General features: G+C 35.3%; 1 protein-coding gene across 1 annotated transcript in view; it reads right to left on the minus strand.

Moving 5' to 3' along the window:
- LOC136034877 (ankyrin repeat domain-containing protein 13C-like) overlaps positions 1–4,050 on the minus strand; it is a gene marked incomplete in the record, with an annotated part of 34,397 nt that extends 30,347 nt beyond the window's left edge. Inside the window, 1 exon segment of the mRNA XM_065716362.1 lies at positions 3,906–4,050. Coding sequence (XP_065572434.1) covers positions 3,906–3,999 — 94 coding nt within the window.
- Between the last annotated feature and the right edge of the window lie 10,086 nt (positions 4,051–14,136).

Genomic DNA, 14,136 nt, shown 5'->3' on the forward strand with positions numbered 1-14,136 from the left:
ACTTTGTCCAGCCGATTTTCATTTTCTTCAAACTGGCATTATGAACTAATCTAGGCAACATTACAAACTAACAAAGTCATCAGAACTTTGGTAAAATTCTAGACAAGCTACTTTTTGCTATCTTGGAAAAGGGTTAGGTTAGAAGATTGAAACTTTCAGGGATGGATCTACAGACTAAAGGAAATCCTGAGAAAGTATTTTGAAGTATCTAACTCTACTCCTTCTCCCTCTAAAGAACACTGACCTTTGAAAATCTTTGAGTTATAAAAGTGAAACCTTGCAAAACAAGTTTTATACTGAAGTGAAGCACAAGAAAAGCATTATCAGCTTTGCAACTTTGCTGAATATCAAATTTTTAAATTTCAAAGACCTGCAAATACATTCCTGAATTTGGAAAAAAAAAACCTATTGATATGGCTTGAAATTTTACTCGAATGACAGGAATTGCATTTTCATTACTAAAACCAGAGAAAAGAAATTAAAACTAAAAATTAAAGTATAATGATGTTTTGTTAAAATTCCAATAGGTTTAGGCATGTCAAGTAGGTAAACTTCAATGGCTTAGAAATCAGAACTAGGTTGACATAGTAGCTTGGCAATACCTTCCCAGGTTATATTTTTGGCCCTGGATTCATTACTGAAAGTTTCATTCTCCTAACCAAACCCCTTTCCAATATAGAAAAAAGTAGCTAGTCTAGAAATTTACCAAATCTCTTTATATAGCCTAGGGCTGTACCCAACCCTATTACTGGATAGTGTGAAAGATTTACTGGTAAGTTTTGAAACTTACTCTTACCAAATAAGTTACTGTTAACTTTGGTAAGTTACCACATAAGCAGTAAGGTTCAAATACTCATTAATTTAAAAGAAAATATTCTCTCTTCTCTGAAAGATTGATAAGAAAGCCAGTATTTTTTTTATCATTTTATTTGTTTATTTCCTACTTTGTTTACAGGGGGGGATAAATTATAAAAATTGCACCTTAGGCTTCAGATCATTCTTTTTAAGAGATAAGCCACAGCTGATGCAGCTCCTGCTCCTCCTCCTCATCTGTTGCATCTTCAAATGCTATGACTGGCAGATCATCTTCTACCAGACCATCTCTGCTATCACTTGACAACAAACTACTGATAGAGAGACATGATGGCACCATGACCACCCCTTCCAGCATTTCACATTTATTTCTAGACATTTTTGAAGCTGCACAGCAATGCTCAGTTTCTTCTATTGAGTGACTGACAGACCATTTGAATTTTGTTTGCTGTTTCATGCTTGATGTGGTTTCTATGGTAGCAGCACTAGTCCATTACCTGACCTGAGTCTGTTGCAGGAGGCTTCATAACACAAACTGTTGAGATTTTTACAGCAACTCCTGTAAGCATCAACTTCACAAAAAAAAAACAGCCCATCAACAAGCTGCCAATTTTACAGCTTTTGCAGTCTCAAAGCACAATCATTTGGGAAAAGGGGCCATTTTTGGAGATATAGCTACAGAGTTCTGTGCTCAAGACCCAACAAAGTTAGCTCCAGATCTTTTGTTAAAATGAATCACCACTGCCCTTCCAAAATTGGTAGGAAAATTTAGTAAGCTCATGTATTCAACTTACTGTATCTGCAAACTTATCCTGTGTCTGTGAGTTTGCACCCAAACATGGACTGAGTAGAGTAGCTACAGCCAGGGTGGGATCATATGCAAATATCCTCCTATTTTCTAGGTAGTTGTGGATTTTCTATTCCTTGATCCTTGTGACTGGCAAAAACAGTATAGTCTCCTGAAAATACTGCTGTAGCAAATTGAAGTACAAGATGACAAATGAGTCAAGAGCTTCCTCTCCTTCAAAGAAGTGGCAGCCAAGTGAAACTGGCTTCAAGAATTTCAGACAGGCTTCACATCATGTTAACTGATCCAGCTTTACATCATCAGAAAGCACTTTTCTGATATCCTGAATGCCCTGATTCATATCATACCTTTTATCAATTGACATACTGTAAAGGTTCCCATGACTCTTTCATGAAGCACATAGATCAATAGATACATCCCTAGCAAGTTTTGATAGGTAGTTCTGGGCTGACAGTTTTGCCAGGAAATACAATCTCCTTTTTTAAGGACAACTTAAGCCATGTGATGAGACTGGATAAATGTGATGACCTTGAAGATATTATTGACACACTGGTCTAAGTTCTTCATGTTTCATAGTAGATCTTGGACAAGTAGCCTAGATTCAAAATGTGAGGGATTCACTCAATAGTTAGGTGGGAATATCTTTGCATCAATAATGAGGTAGCAAGTTTATTTACACTAGGATTACCAAGGCACATTCAATTCAATCCTATATATTTAAACAAAGACACATAATTACATGTACATAATCTGCCAGGAAAGCACAAAAGTGCTTGAATAGGGCAGAAACTTAACTAAAGAATAATTAAACAATCAACAAACAGAAACAACAAATCAATTGGATTTATCAAAAAAAGGGGGTGAAAAAGAGAAAGGAAAGAAAGAAAAAAAAAGAACAAAAAGAGGAGGACCACATGATATTCAAATCCAAACAGTATTTCTATAATGACCTTTCACTGCTCACTTGAGGGTAATAAGGATATTTGAGCTCCAGATTTCCAAGGGAATTGAACTCCAAATAGCTGGTGCAAAGAATCTAATTAGAAAAGAAGCTCTTTTTGTTGACAGTGTCTTATGGACAATGTTACATCAAATTTTATGTTTCATAAGTATGCAAATCTTGATTTAAAGTGAATAAATTTTCAAATGACAATGGAATGAGGTTGTTAAAATATTTAAAACAAAAAGTTGCAATCTGAAAATCCCTAGTCTTTGACACATCAAATATTTTAGTAAGTTTAAAATGAAGGTTAATGTTAGGCTATCTGAATGCTGAAGAGGTGACATAATTTCAACGGCCTTATTTTGGATGATCTGGATTCTTTTATAACATGAGATGAAGTTGCTTGCCCATATAGAGCATACATAAGATAAATGGGGATGAAAAATAAAATGATAAATCATTTTCAGGACTTTTTTTTAGGGAAATGGAATTTAGATAGCAGATAACTCCAAGGGACCTTGAAAGTTTGTCACCAATCAATTTAACATGTTCATTCCACAAAATATTCTCATCAAAAATAAATCCAAAATATTTAGCCTACTGGTTTTTACTCTATTTATAAAATTATTTTTTATATTTAAACTGAGGTCTGTTTGGACTGATCTGATTCTAGAAAATAAAATCTAATTTGTTTTACCATAATTTACCCTATCACTACATTCTTGTCCCCAGTCTCTTAGGGATGCAGCTCTCTAAAGGATGGATTTGTTTCAATTGAGGACATTTTTATTCATCACAAGCTTAAACTAACCACTTATGAAACTTACCAGTAAGTCTGACCTAAAACTTACCATGGTAAAATTCTAGTTAATTGGCTTCTTGCTATCTCAGAAAGGGTGGAGGTAGGTGCTTTAAAATACCTTCCCTGGACATACTTTAGTTTGTAGATTCATCCCTGAAAGTTTCATTTTCCTAACCTAAACCCTTTCTGAGATAGCAAGAATTCAATTAACTAGAATTTTACCCTTACCGTTACTGGGTAAGTTTTCCTAGCACATTGGTAACTTACATCTTGCACACTATTACTGGGATATAATTGCAAGAGTAATCAGAAATCAAAGCCTAGGTCTAGGGATCTGCACTAAAAGATGTATCAGGTGATACATTTATCTGTAGCTGGAAAACGAGTAGAAAACTCGATATTTGTGCTCTTAAATCAAGCCTTAATGCCATTTCCTTACCTTTATGTTTAAAATGGCAGCAGACTAGGCTAATATTAAATCTGAAGTTTAACAGATAATCATCAGAAAACTTTGATGTTAATTACAATTTCAAACATACCAAATTTGTCTTTTTCGTTGACATCTTCTTGTTTAATCAACGAGGATAATAGCTTTATGTCATTCTCAAAAACAGCCCTATGAAGCTTAACCATACTTGATCAAAATTCAAATGTTTGCTTCTAACAGCCATCTATGAAAAATATTCATAACCCAAAAGTAGGTTTCATTTGGTAGCTCGCATATATGGCTGACGGGAATAGATGCATTAAATTATATCAAATACGTTAATTATATTATTTTAATTTACAATCCATGTATTATTTTCGCTATAAACACATTTTAAAAATAATACGTGAAAACAGCTAATGCCCCAATGATAATATGTGATATTTTCGTTTTTTTTATATACGACACAAAAATAAGCCAAACAAACCAGTAAGCATATAATCAGTAATGCTTAAGACAAAAAGAAATCACAACGAACTAATAAATATAAATTAACACAAGTAGCACTTAAAATAAATGATCATGTCAATCTGACATGAATAAAAATACTACAAATAAGAACAGGGCTGCTGCTTCTTCAAACCTTACAAAAGCTGGTGTTATTTGTGCTTCACTGAAAACAGTATACATTTCTAACAGTAAGTATTAATCAAACTCATAGTAAAGAAAAACAACAATCTCTTACGATAGATATATCAATGACTTTTAATTTTTTTTATTACATTAAATGGGTTATTTTCACAATCGTTTTCCTTTGGGCTCAATTTCATTCATGAACACAGAAAAATTAATGCTTAACTGAAAGTTTTAAAATTTCACTAGGTAATTTTTGATGCATTGAATTTCGTTTTCTGAAGGTATGTTTTGAGCTGGTAGGTCAGCAAATGATTAGCGTAATTACTTTAATTCGCACTTCGGAGCGAAATTAGGTCCAAGGCAAAAAATATAAAGAAACAGAATTATTACTGTGTTCATGGCCCAGTGACACACCTTCCGACTATGATCCGCCAATTTATTTTACACATTTGAACAGAATTTATTTAAATGGAAAAAAAGTTATACAAAAATGTATTATATATTAGATTTACCGAACTCGATTGATAGTTGGAAATATAATGATTTATAAAGATAAAATTCCGAGAATCCCACAGTATATTAGAAGTCATGGATGGGATTGTTCCAAGAATCTTCAAAGTCGTTTTTCTCTACTTTGATATAATTTAGCTGAGGTGTTAAAAGAGCTAGCAATTCTAACCTCTATCTTTCTATGTAATGCTATAGGTTATGGTAGTTAAATAGATGGATAGGGTTTTATAAAAAGGGCAAAATTTAGAGATTTTATGCCCATTAAAAAACCTTCATTCATCAAAAGCATTTGAGTTTTATGATCATTGATCATCAAGGCCTCTGAGGTTCGAACCGATCAGAAAAGTTTTACACTTGCTTGTACGTCTTTTTTTCTTGTATGTCTTGCTTGTACGTCTTAAAATTCTTGTCTGCTGCAGTTCGAACAAGGTGTAAAAAGACAACTTTACTACTAAAGCCTGTAGGTGAAAATTGACAATTTTGTTTAAACGTAGAATTATCTAACCTTTTGACTATTCCAAGTTAAATAGCTGTATCGAAATTTTGATCCGATTCCGTTTGGACTCCACAGTGGTGCATGGAAAATTCGTAGTTTTTGGGGTCACAGATCCACTTTGTACTTCCAATCATACATTAAAAAAAAACATTAAAAATACATATTTGCATCCTACAAGGTTCTGGTTTTAGCAATATGGTATATATCCACCTTTTCAAATAGTGTGTAAACATGAATAATAGGCCAATTTAATAATTTGAAGGCTTGCGGCCAGCGTGGATTTTATTACCGGTGAAGACACATTTTTGGACCTTTAGATCAACTTGATCACAATGGATATCTAAAGAATTTAGCAGAAATTACGAGGACTGCAAGGGTACCTGGAGGAAAAAGAAGCCGCGAAAGTGCAGTTTTACCTTTCTAATCACTCTTACCCCTAAAAGCAGGATTAGGACTTCTAATTTATAAGCGAGTGAGAACATTCCAAATTCCTATGACCGTTGCCAAGCGAAAATACTTCTTAGTCAACGTAAGTGCATTGACTCTGGTCATGGCTTATATAAATACGGTGAACAGTTTTATCAAAAATAAAGTAATCAATTATGATATTTAATATTATTCGAAGTACTGTCAATAAAAATCAATACACTTATCTCAACACCGGGTCCATCACTAGGAGCATTTCTGAAAGGGCGTTCAGTTGCCCTTTTGGATCTCAAGAAGGTGAAAATTTTCTTCATTATGAACTTAATTTTCGGGAAGAGGCATATCTCACGTGGTGCTAAATCTAGAAAGAAAGGCAAAAACATTTGCAAAGATGGCTGATAAGTGAATTTCCTTCTCTTCATCTGAGAACGGATTTTACAATCGCACACCGGATTTACAAAATTACCGGTCAAAATACTACACATGAGCTCCTAGAAAGCACTACATTCTTCGCTAAGCTCGGGCTATTCAGCAATTTGAACGAAAAAATGTTGCCATGTTCTTCTACTATTAGAGCTAGGCTGTCGGCTCATCTTTTACCAGCTCAATTCTGTGTTTAAATGTCAACACCGATTGAAAGAAGTTTTTAGAATACATAGCCACAAACCAACTTCAAACTGACATCAGTTTTTTTTAGCAATTTGAAACAGCATTTGTTTTCATATCGTTTGAAATCCGTGGTAAGTGACAGACACAGAAAACATAGCTTCACTCTTGCGCCCCTACACGCTAACTCAAATGTCAGTATATGTTGCGGCTCGACACTACATGTCTTAACAGATCAGGCTATTGATAAATTACATAAAACAACTGTTTTGTCACCACTTAGTGCTGAAAAGACTTGTTTACTGTACTATTTAATGACGTCTCGTAATCCAGACTGTAATACAGAAATAATAGCCATTTGAAATGAACACATGTGATTTGAAGTAATGCTTTATTGAATAAAGGTTTTTTTCTTCTAAACCTTTAGATTAGAATGTTAGTGGTGATAGCATAGACCTCAGAACTGCCTTTTTGATTTTCGACAATCGTACAGTTGTCAACACACACAGCAAGACGACTTATTGAAAGCTTCATGCTTGATTGAAACGAGACATTACGGGGTATCCTGACTCGAAATGAGGATTTTGGGCAAAGGAGTGTGGAAGGATTGAATTCGTTATATTGCGGAGAAAAAGCTTAAACTAAGTGCCACTATATATGGCACTGGCACAATATATCGGAGAAATATGTGATTTGATGTAACTGATATTGCAATTTTGAATTTACATACTTATTGGGAAAAGACAAAGGGCTAGGCAATAGGTTATATAGTATATAGCAGCAAGGCAAGGGCCAGGACCAGAGGCACAGATTAGAGTATGCCTTTGATAGACATCATGCAATTCCACGCATAACAAAAAGTCAATTGTAGGTGGGGTAACTTCATTTCAAAGATTAAAAGATATGAAATAAAAGTTTTATTTTGTATTATGTAACGATAAAGCACATTTTACATATAAGCTAGCTGACATAGTTTAGTTCAGCCGCGCGCATACGAGTCTATTTCAAAGGAATGGGGAAAAGGGGTCAAATTCAGGATTGTTATTTTTTTAATACCTTAAAAGCCCTAAATTCTACAAAAATTCAGAGACAGGCTCAAGAGGGCACGTGCACCTTGTTTGCGAGCCCCATAGTATAGTCACATTCGACCCATTACGGTAGACTTGGAGAAGATCGATGTTTCTTCAATGATGTATTATTACTGTCTTACTTGACCAAGACATATAGAGTGAATGGCTGTAGAAGTCTGGGAGTACATTCGTTTAGTCGCACAGTGAAAGATATGCTGTCCCTAATGAGGACCAAAACCAATCAGACGGCTACCAACACTCATTCAACGCCCTCAATCCCAAACAGAATCGGATCAACATTCCCAAGATGAGCATTTTATTCAAAACGGTCAAAAAGTAAAATGCCTCATAGCGCAAGATAAGAATAGTCCCAGGGATAAGTACCCGAAATACAGGAATGACCCAAATAGAACAAATGCTTCATTAATATATAATAAATAAACGGTGTATGTTAAATCTTATTGAAATTAAAGCCATACGAGGCAATTGAAAATGCATCCCTTAAGCCCCAAAAGTGACATCTTTGAGCTGAATCGCTTCTCACTTTTTGAAGGATTTGAACTTGTACGGATAAGGGCTCAAGTTGAATCTGGACCCTCTCCCACCTCAATTGTTTTTAAAATATATTTTTCATGTAATTTTTTTTACTGAAATCACATCCAAACACAGATTTCCAATCTGCACGACAGAAGGGTGTGAAGAACATTAAATTTTTCACAAATTATTTTCCCATACAATTAATTTACAGGAATTTTTAAGCTAGCTGACACCATGGATTTCCATCTGTAAAATCCTAAGGCTTAAAAAAACCCTCCCCCTTTCTGCAACGTCACATATACATAAATATTGTACCTCTTTTGATTCATGAGTGTTAATGACTGGCCTTGAACGTTAGTGAATGACCCCAAAATAATTAGATTTTAATAATGAAAGTTTGTTAAGATAATCTAAACACAATATTGCCGCATTTCATAATTGTGTTTTATTTCTACCGACGTTACATTGACCTTTTTTTATAGGAGTAGCCCAAGACGAAGAAAAAAAGGCTACCTATTTTGATTCATGATTGTTAATGACTGGCCTAAAACGTTAGTGAATGGCCCCGAAATAATTAGATGTTAATAATGAAATCTTGATAAGATAATCTAAACACAATATTGCCGCATTTCATAATTGTGTTTTATTTCTACCGACGTTACATTGACCTTTTTTTATAGGAGTAGCCCAAGACGAAGAAAAAAAGGCTACCTATTTTGATTCATGATTGTTAATGACTGGCCTAAAACGTTAGTGAATGGCCCCGAAATAATTAGATGTTAATAATGAAATCTTGATAAGATAATCTAAACACAATATTGCCGCATTTCATAATTGTGTTTTATTTCTACTGACGTTACATCGACCTTTTTTTAGGAGTAGATCGAGACGAAAAAAAAGCCATGTCACTCAAAATAAAGGAAAATAGGACAAAAATTCCTAATCTAGACATTGTTCAACACGATAGACTGTTGAGGCTCCCTATCCCTTTTCTTTCTTTTTTCAGATACAAGACCTGTTTTCCTTTCTTAATTCCATTTCCCTATTAAATAATTTCAAAGGACAGGCTGAATTCCCATTACTAAGTCGATGGTATTGTAATAAGTACATTTTTGGGTCAAAATCTATGTCTGTCTGTCTCTACTTGGCAATTGAAAAACATCCACTTTTCTCTTAACTCTACTTTTCAAAACAGTAAGAAACTTTAGCGTAAAGAGCGGGGCGTTGTGGAGGAAAAGCCTCTTTCATATACGGAGTAATTTCTGTTCGTTTTAAGTTTTAATGTTACTCCTTACTTTCATTTAAAGAAACTTGTTTTTTTAATTTAATTTCTGGACGTTTTTGATTTAATGCATGTTTTGATCTTGGCTCTCCGCAAATAAATAATTAAAACAAAATTTGCATATTAATTAATTGCAATTAATCGGAAGATTTTGAGAAAAAAGAGCGAGGGAGGAGGCCTAGTTTCCCTCCAATTTTTTGATGACTTAAAAAGGCAACTAGAGCTTTTAATTTTTTACGAACGTTTTCATTGGTAAAAAATATACGTAACTTACGAATTAACTTACGTAACGAACTTCTATATTCGTATGTTTTATTGCGTATATGAGGGGGTTCAGTCCTCGTCGATACCTCGCTCTTTACACTAAAGCCTAACTTTTGTCCCAGTTCCTTAAGAATAACCTCTGAATCACAAAGGCCGTAGAATAAATAGTTGAAATTACTAAAAATACTTTAGCGTAAAGAGTGAGGTATTAAGAGGAAGTAAACCCCTTATATGCGAGATATTTTTTTTTGTTTTACGTTTTAGTGCTGCTTCTTACTTTCAGTAGAAAAAACTTTTCATATTTATTCTTTCATTGTTTTTTCAAATAATACTAGAAAATCCTGCGCTCCCTTCATTGAAATCCTCTTCCCCCATGGTAATATCCTCCCACGTAACACCCCCCAACCAAAAAAAAACCTCCTGAAAACGTCCATACCCTCCCCAGTAACCATTACTATATATAAACACAGGTCAAAGTTTGTGACTTGCAGCCCCTCCCATGGGGACTGCAGGGGAGTAAGTCGTCCCCAAAAACATAGCTATTAGGTTTTTCGACTATGGTGAACAAAATGGCTATCTCAGAATTTTTATCCGGTGACTTTTGGGAAAAAATGAGCGTGGGAGGGGGCCTAGTTGCCCTCAAATTTTTCTGGTCACTTAAAAAGGGCACTAAAATTTTTAATTTCTGTTAGAATGAGCCCTCTCGCGACATTTTAGGACCACTCAGTCAATACGATCACCCCTGGGAAAAAAAAAACAAATAAACACGCATCCGTGATCTGTCTTCTGGCCAAAAATGCGAAATTTCATATTTTTGCAGATAGGAGCTTCAAACTTCTACAAAAAGGTTCTCTGATACGCTGAATCCGATTTTCGTTAAGATTGTATGACTTTTAGGGGGTATTTCCCCCCATTTTCTAAAATGAGGCAAATTTTCTCAGGCTCGTAATTTTTGATGGGTTGGATTAATCTTGATGAAACTTATATATTCGCTTCGGTTACTATTGAGCCGGGTTACTCCTTACTACAGTTCGTTATCACTAACTGTTTGATATAGTATTTTTGCAGTTAGTTCGTTCCTAGACTGCAAAGTCTGCGTTATGGAGTTTCGAGTGCATATTTTGTTAGAGTTTACACTTGGAGGAACACAAGTGATTTATTTTCTCCAAATGTGTGAGATTATTTTTCCCTGAACCCAGGCACGGTAGGAAAAGTTTGCGAAAAGTGCCTTCGGCATAATACCGACAGGAGGGTCCATTTACTCTCCAAAAAGATAGAGATACGTCAGTGGTGGCACAGAGTGTGGCCCTTGAAACGACAGTATACGTTTCACACGTACACTGGTTGCAATATCAGTGCCCGAAGAACACTTTTGATTGCTCAATAACGTTACTAGGCACTAGCGACACCGCCAATGGCACTGGTGTGGCGTTAGAGAGCAAGTAGTGGGGACTCAAGGGCATTCCACATCAAATAGTGGTGCCGGAGATGGTTACCGCATCGAACACGGACCTTCCTAATTTAAGCTTGTGACTTATCCAGTCCTTTCTATTCCTAAATTTTCCTAACTAGTTTTCACCCCTGTAGCATTGGTTTTGCCAATACAAAATTTCTGGCGAGAAAAAATTCTTGAACTCGATACTTACTTTCAAATGAGGCTTTAAGAGGTTTTGCAATTTTGGTTTGCAGTGAAAAAGGGTACAAATAAAACCGGTAACAAAAAAAAAAAAGCTAAATCACTCTATGTTACACGGTTGAAATTTCGCAAACAAGGTATTTTAGCCAAATCTAAGCACGACATGTGAAAAATCAAACGATTCACATTTGATTCTCCTTCTCTAATCATTTCTAAAAACGATTAGGTTTTAGCACAGTTGTAACACCACTTGTCCCTATAAATTTTTGTCATCAACGCTTGTAGAGCTTGAAATTTACTTTTAAATATTATTTCTTGAATAATAAAAAAAACAGACTATAAACCAATAAAGATAGATATTGAAGTGAATCCCAGCGTGGTAACCTGTCCCATTAAGCAGAAATTAACTAATTTCTATTAAAATTAATTTTATTGGGTCGAGTAACTTTTCTATCTTAATTGCTGGAATGATCTCTGGTCCCTTTAATTAGGAATACCTTGAAGATCGTAAGTGTCTTAATGTCGTATAATTCGTACTGGTGTTATTGTATTTGTTTATTTTTTGGGGCAATTAGTCCCAGTGGCGTATTTATAGCTAGACCTTGCACCGTTGTGTTTAAAGTTAAATAAAAAGTAATCGTATTATACCAAACCTCTCTCAAACGCTATTTAAGCTTTCCAACTATGCCAGCAGGACGCCAACATAATTAGTCAGGTCAAACCTAAGGGAACGCTACCCTAGTTTTAATCCCCTTTGAACTTTACTACACCAGCTAGAATACGATTTTCGACAGTTTTCCATAAGAAAGTATCCAAAACCATACATAGGAATTTCGAATATGAAAACTCAAATCGAATACTCTCCATCCCAATCTATTCAAAGCTTCCCTCTTTACACTTTCCCATCAAGTACAAATTTCCTTGAAACCCTTTCATATGACCTCTGTTCACCCCATTCAGGAACGACAACTGCTTTACATTTGGACCTAGATGGATGAGCAGAAAGGACGATCATACGATCCGTGATCCTTCATTCAAAAAACATGTCCTAGCCATCTCGATCTTTCTATTATTATAGCCATAGAAAGCGCGATAAAACCACACTTTTCGTACAGGTTACTGTCCGAAATACGGTCAGCCAAAGCATTTAAAAAATCCTTCTCGGTCTTCCGAAGCACCCTCATTTCAAAACCATACCTGACTATTGTCATCACTGTAGCTTCCAATATTCTAATCTTTGTATGCAGACTTATCTTCTAATTCTTCCAAACTTTTTTCAACTTTGGAAAGATACCCTGGGTCTTGGCTAGTCTAGTATCTTTACTAATAAAACTACCTAGATAAGTGAATTTATCCACTTGATCGATTATCTTGTTACCCACTATTACCACTTCACCTTAATGTATTCCTTGTCTAAGTGACTTGTCCTTCTTAACATTAGTTTTCAAATCTATTCTTGCATCCTTAACTCACAAAATGCCAAAAAATTGTTAATTTGGAAATATTTTCCCCCAGGACACTCAAATTATCAACATAATCTAACTCTATGAGAGGTTTCCCTTGTAGTCAACTAATGTTCTCCCATAGCCTTTGCCGTGTTCCTTAGAACAAAGTCTATCAAAATAATCCAAAGTGGAAGTCGGGGTTGACCCAGACACGGGTTTGATCTGTACGGTCAAGCACGAACCCTTAGGGGTTTAGCAAACAATTTTTAAAAATCAAGAGATGTGCATTATCTATTATTATGCTAGTTTAAATCCAGATGCGTGCAACCGTTTGTCCCCTATTTTGAAGTGTTTTCTAACGTAATTTTTTTCCAAGGGTTTCTGTTTGGAACTTAGTATAGTGGACCAGCTTGCTGGATTTGCAACAGGATTTTTTTTAAGGAAAACTGCAACTCATACAGGAAAATTTTAGAGCACACAATTGGGTGCCATCTATGGAAATTATTTGTATGTCTTTTTTTTTAAATATATTTTATGTTTGTCCAAACCAACTCTGTCTCTATAAGGATGTATTTAGGGTAGAAACACACAGATAACTCCTTGACAATATGTGTTTTTTTACTCAGTAACATTAAAATTATTTCCGTGTGCTGAAAGGATGACCTGATAGAATATGAAATGTTGATGAGACAGGGGTCCTAAACCTCCTACCTCAATCTCGGTTTTTATCTCTGATGGCGATAAAGGGTTCAAGCTCTCCGATCGTGACAATAGTCTGCTTTTGCATTGCATCTGGTGCCACTATGCCTCTGGTGCATATCTACCCACTAGTCAACAACTAAGGTCCTATGCTCAGTGCTGGGTCACCAGGAACGCTAGGTCGAGCTAACCAAAGTAGATGGGTCAATGGTAACAGCTTCCTTGAATCTGCCAAGCGTTTTATGAAACATATAAAACCACATGAAATATGTTCTTCTACATCTGGATAACCACAATTCTAAAAGCAAATTTCACCTATGAAGTGGCAGAGCTTAGAACACAGCATTTTCTGGAAAAATTTAGCATGGCAAACATTGTGTCTGCTTTCGAGCAACATAAATTTCCCCATTCTAAAGAGATATTTTCTCGAATCAATTTTTTTGCCCTTTATAGTAACAGACAGATCACTAGTTATGGTGCCTGAGAATGTCCTTGACAATGTCCGAGGTCCAAAAGAAGACCTATAATCATTTTCTTCAGACTGAAAAAGACCTACAATCACTTTTTGGAAATGTTCGACATTTACCCTGTTTGTCCAATATCAGCCAACTGTTTTAAGGCGGCAAGCTTACAAATGAAAACGCACTGAGATAAAAGAAACCCACATAAAAAGACAAAATAGAGCCAGCGAGAAAACAAAAGCATAGAGGACCACAAAACGAAGTATGGTAGTCAC

Source organism: Artemia franciscana, chromosome 13 (genome assembly GCF_032884065.1).
Source record: "Artemia franciscana chromosome 13, ASM3288406v1, whole genome shotgun sequence".
Lineage (NCBI taxonomy): Eukaryota > Metazoa > Arthropoda > Branchiopoda > Anostraca > Artemiidae > Artemia > Artemia franciscana.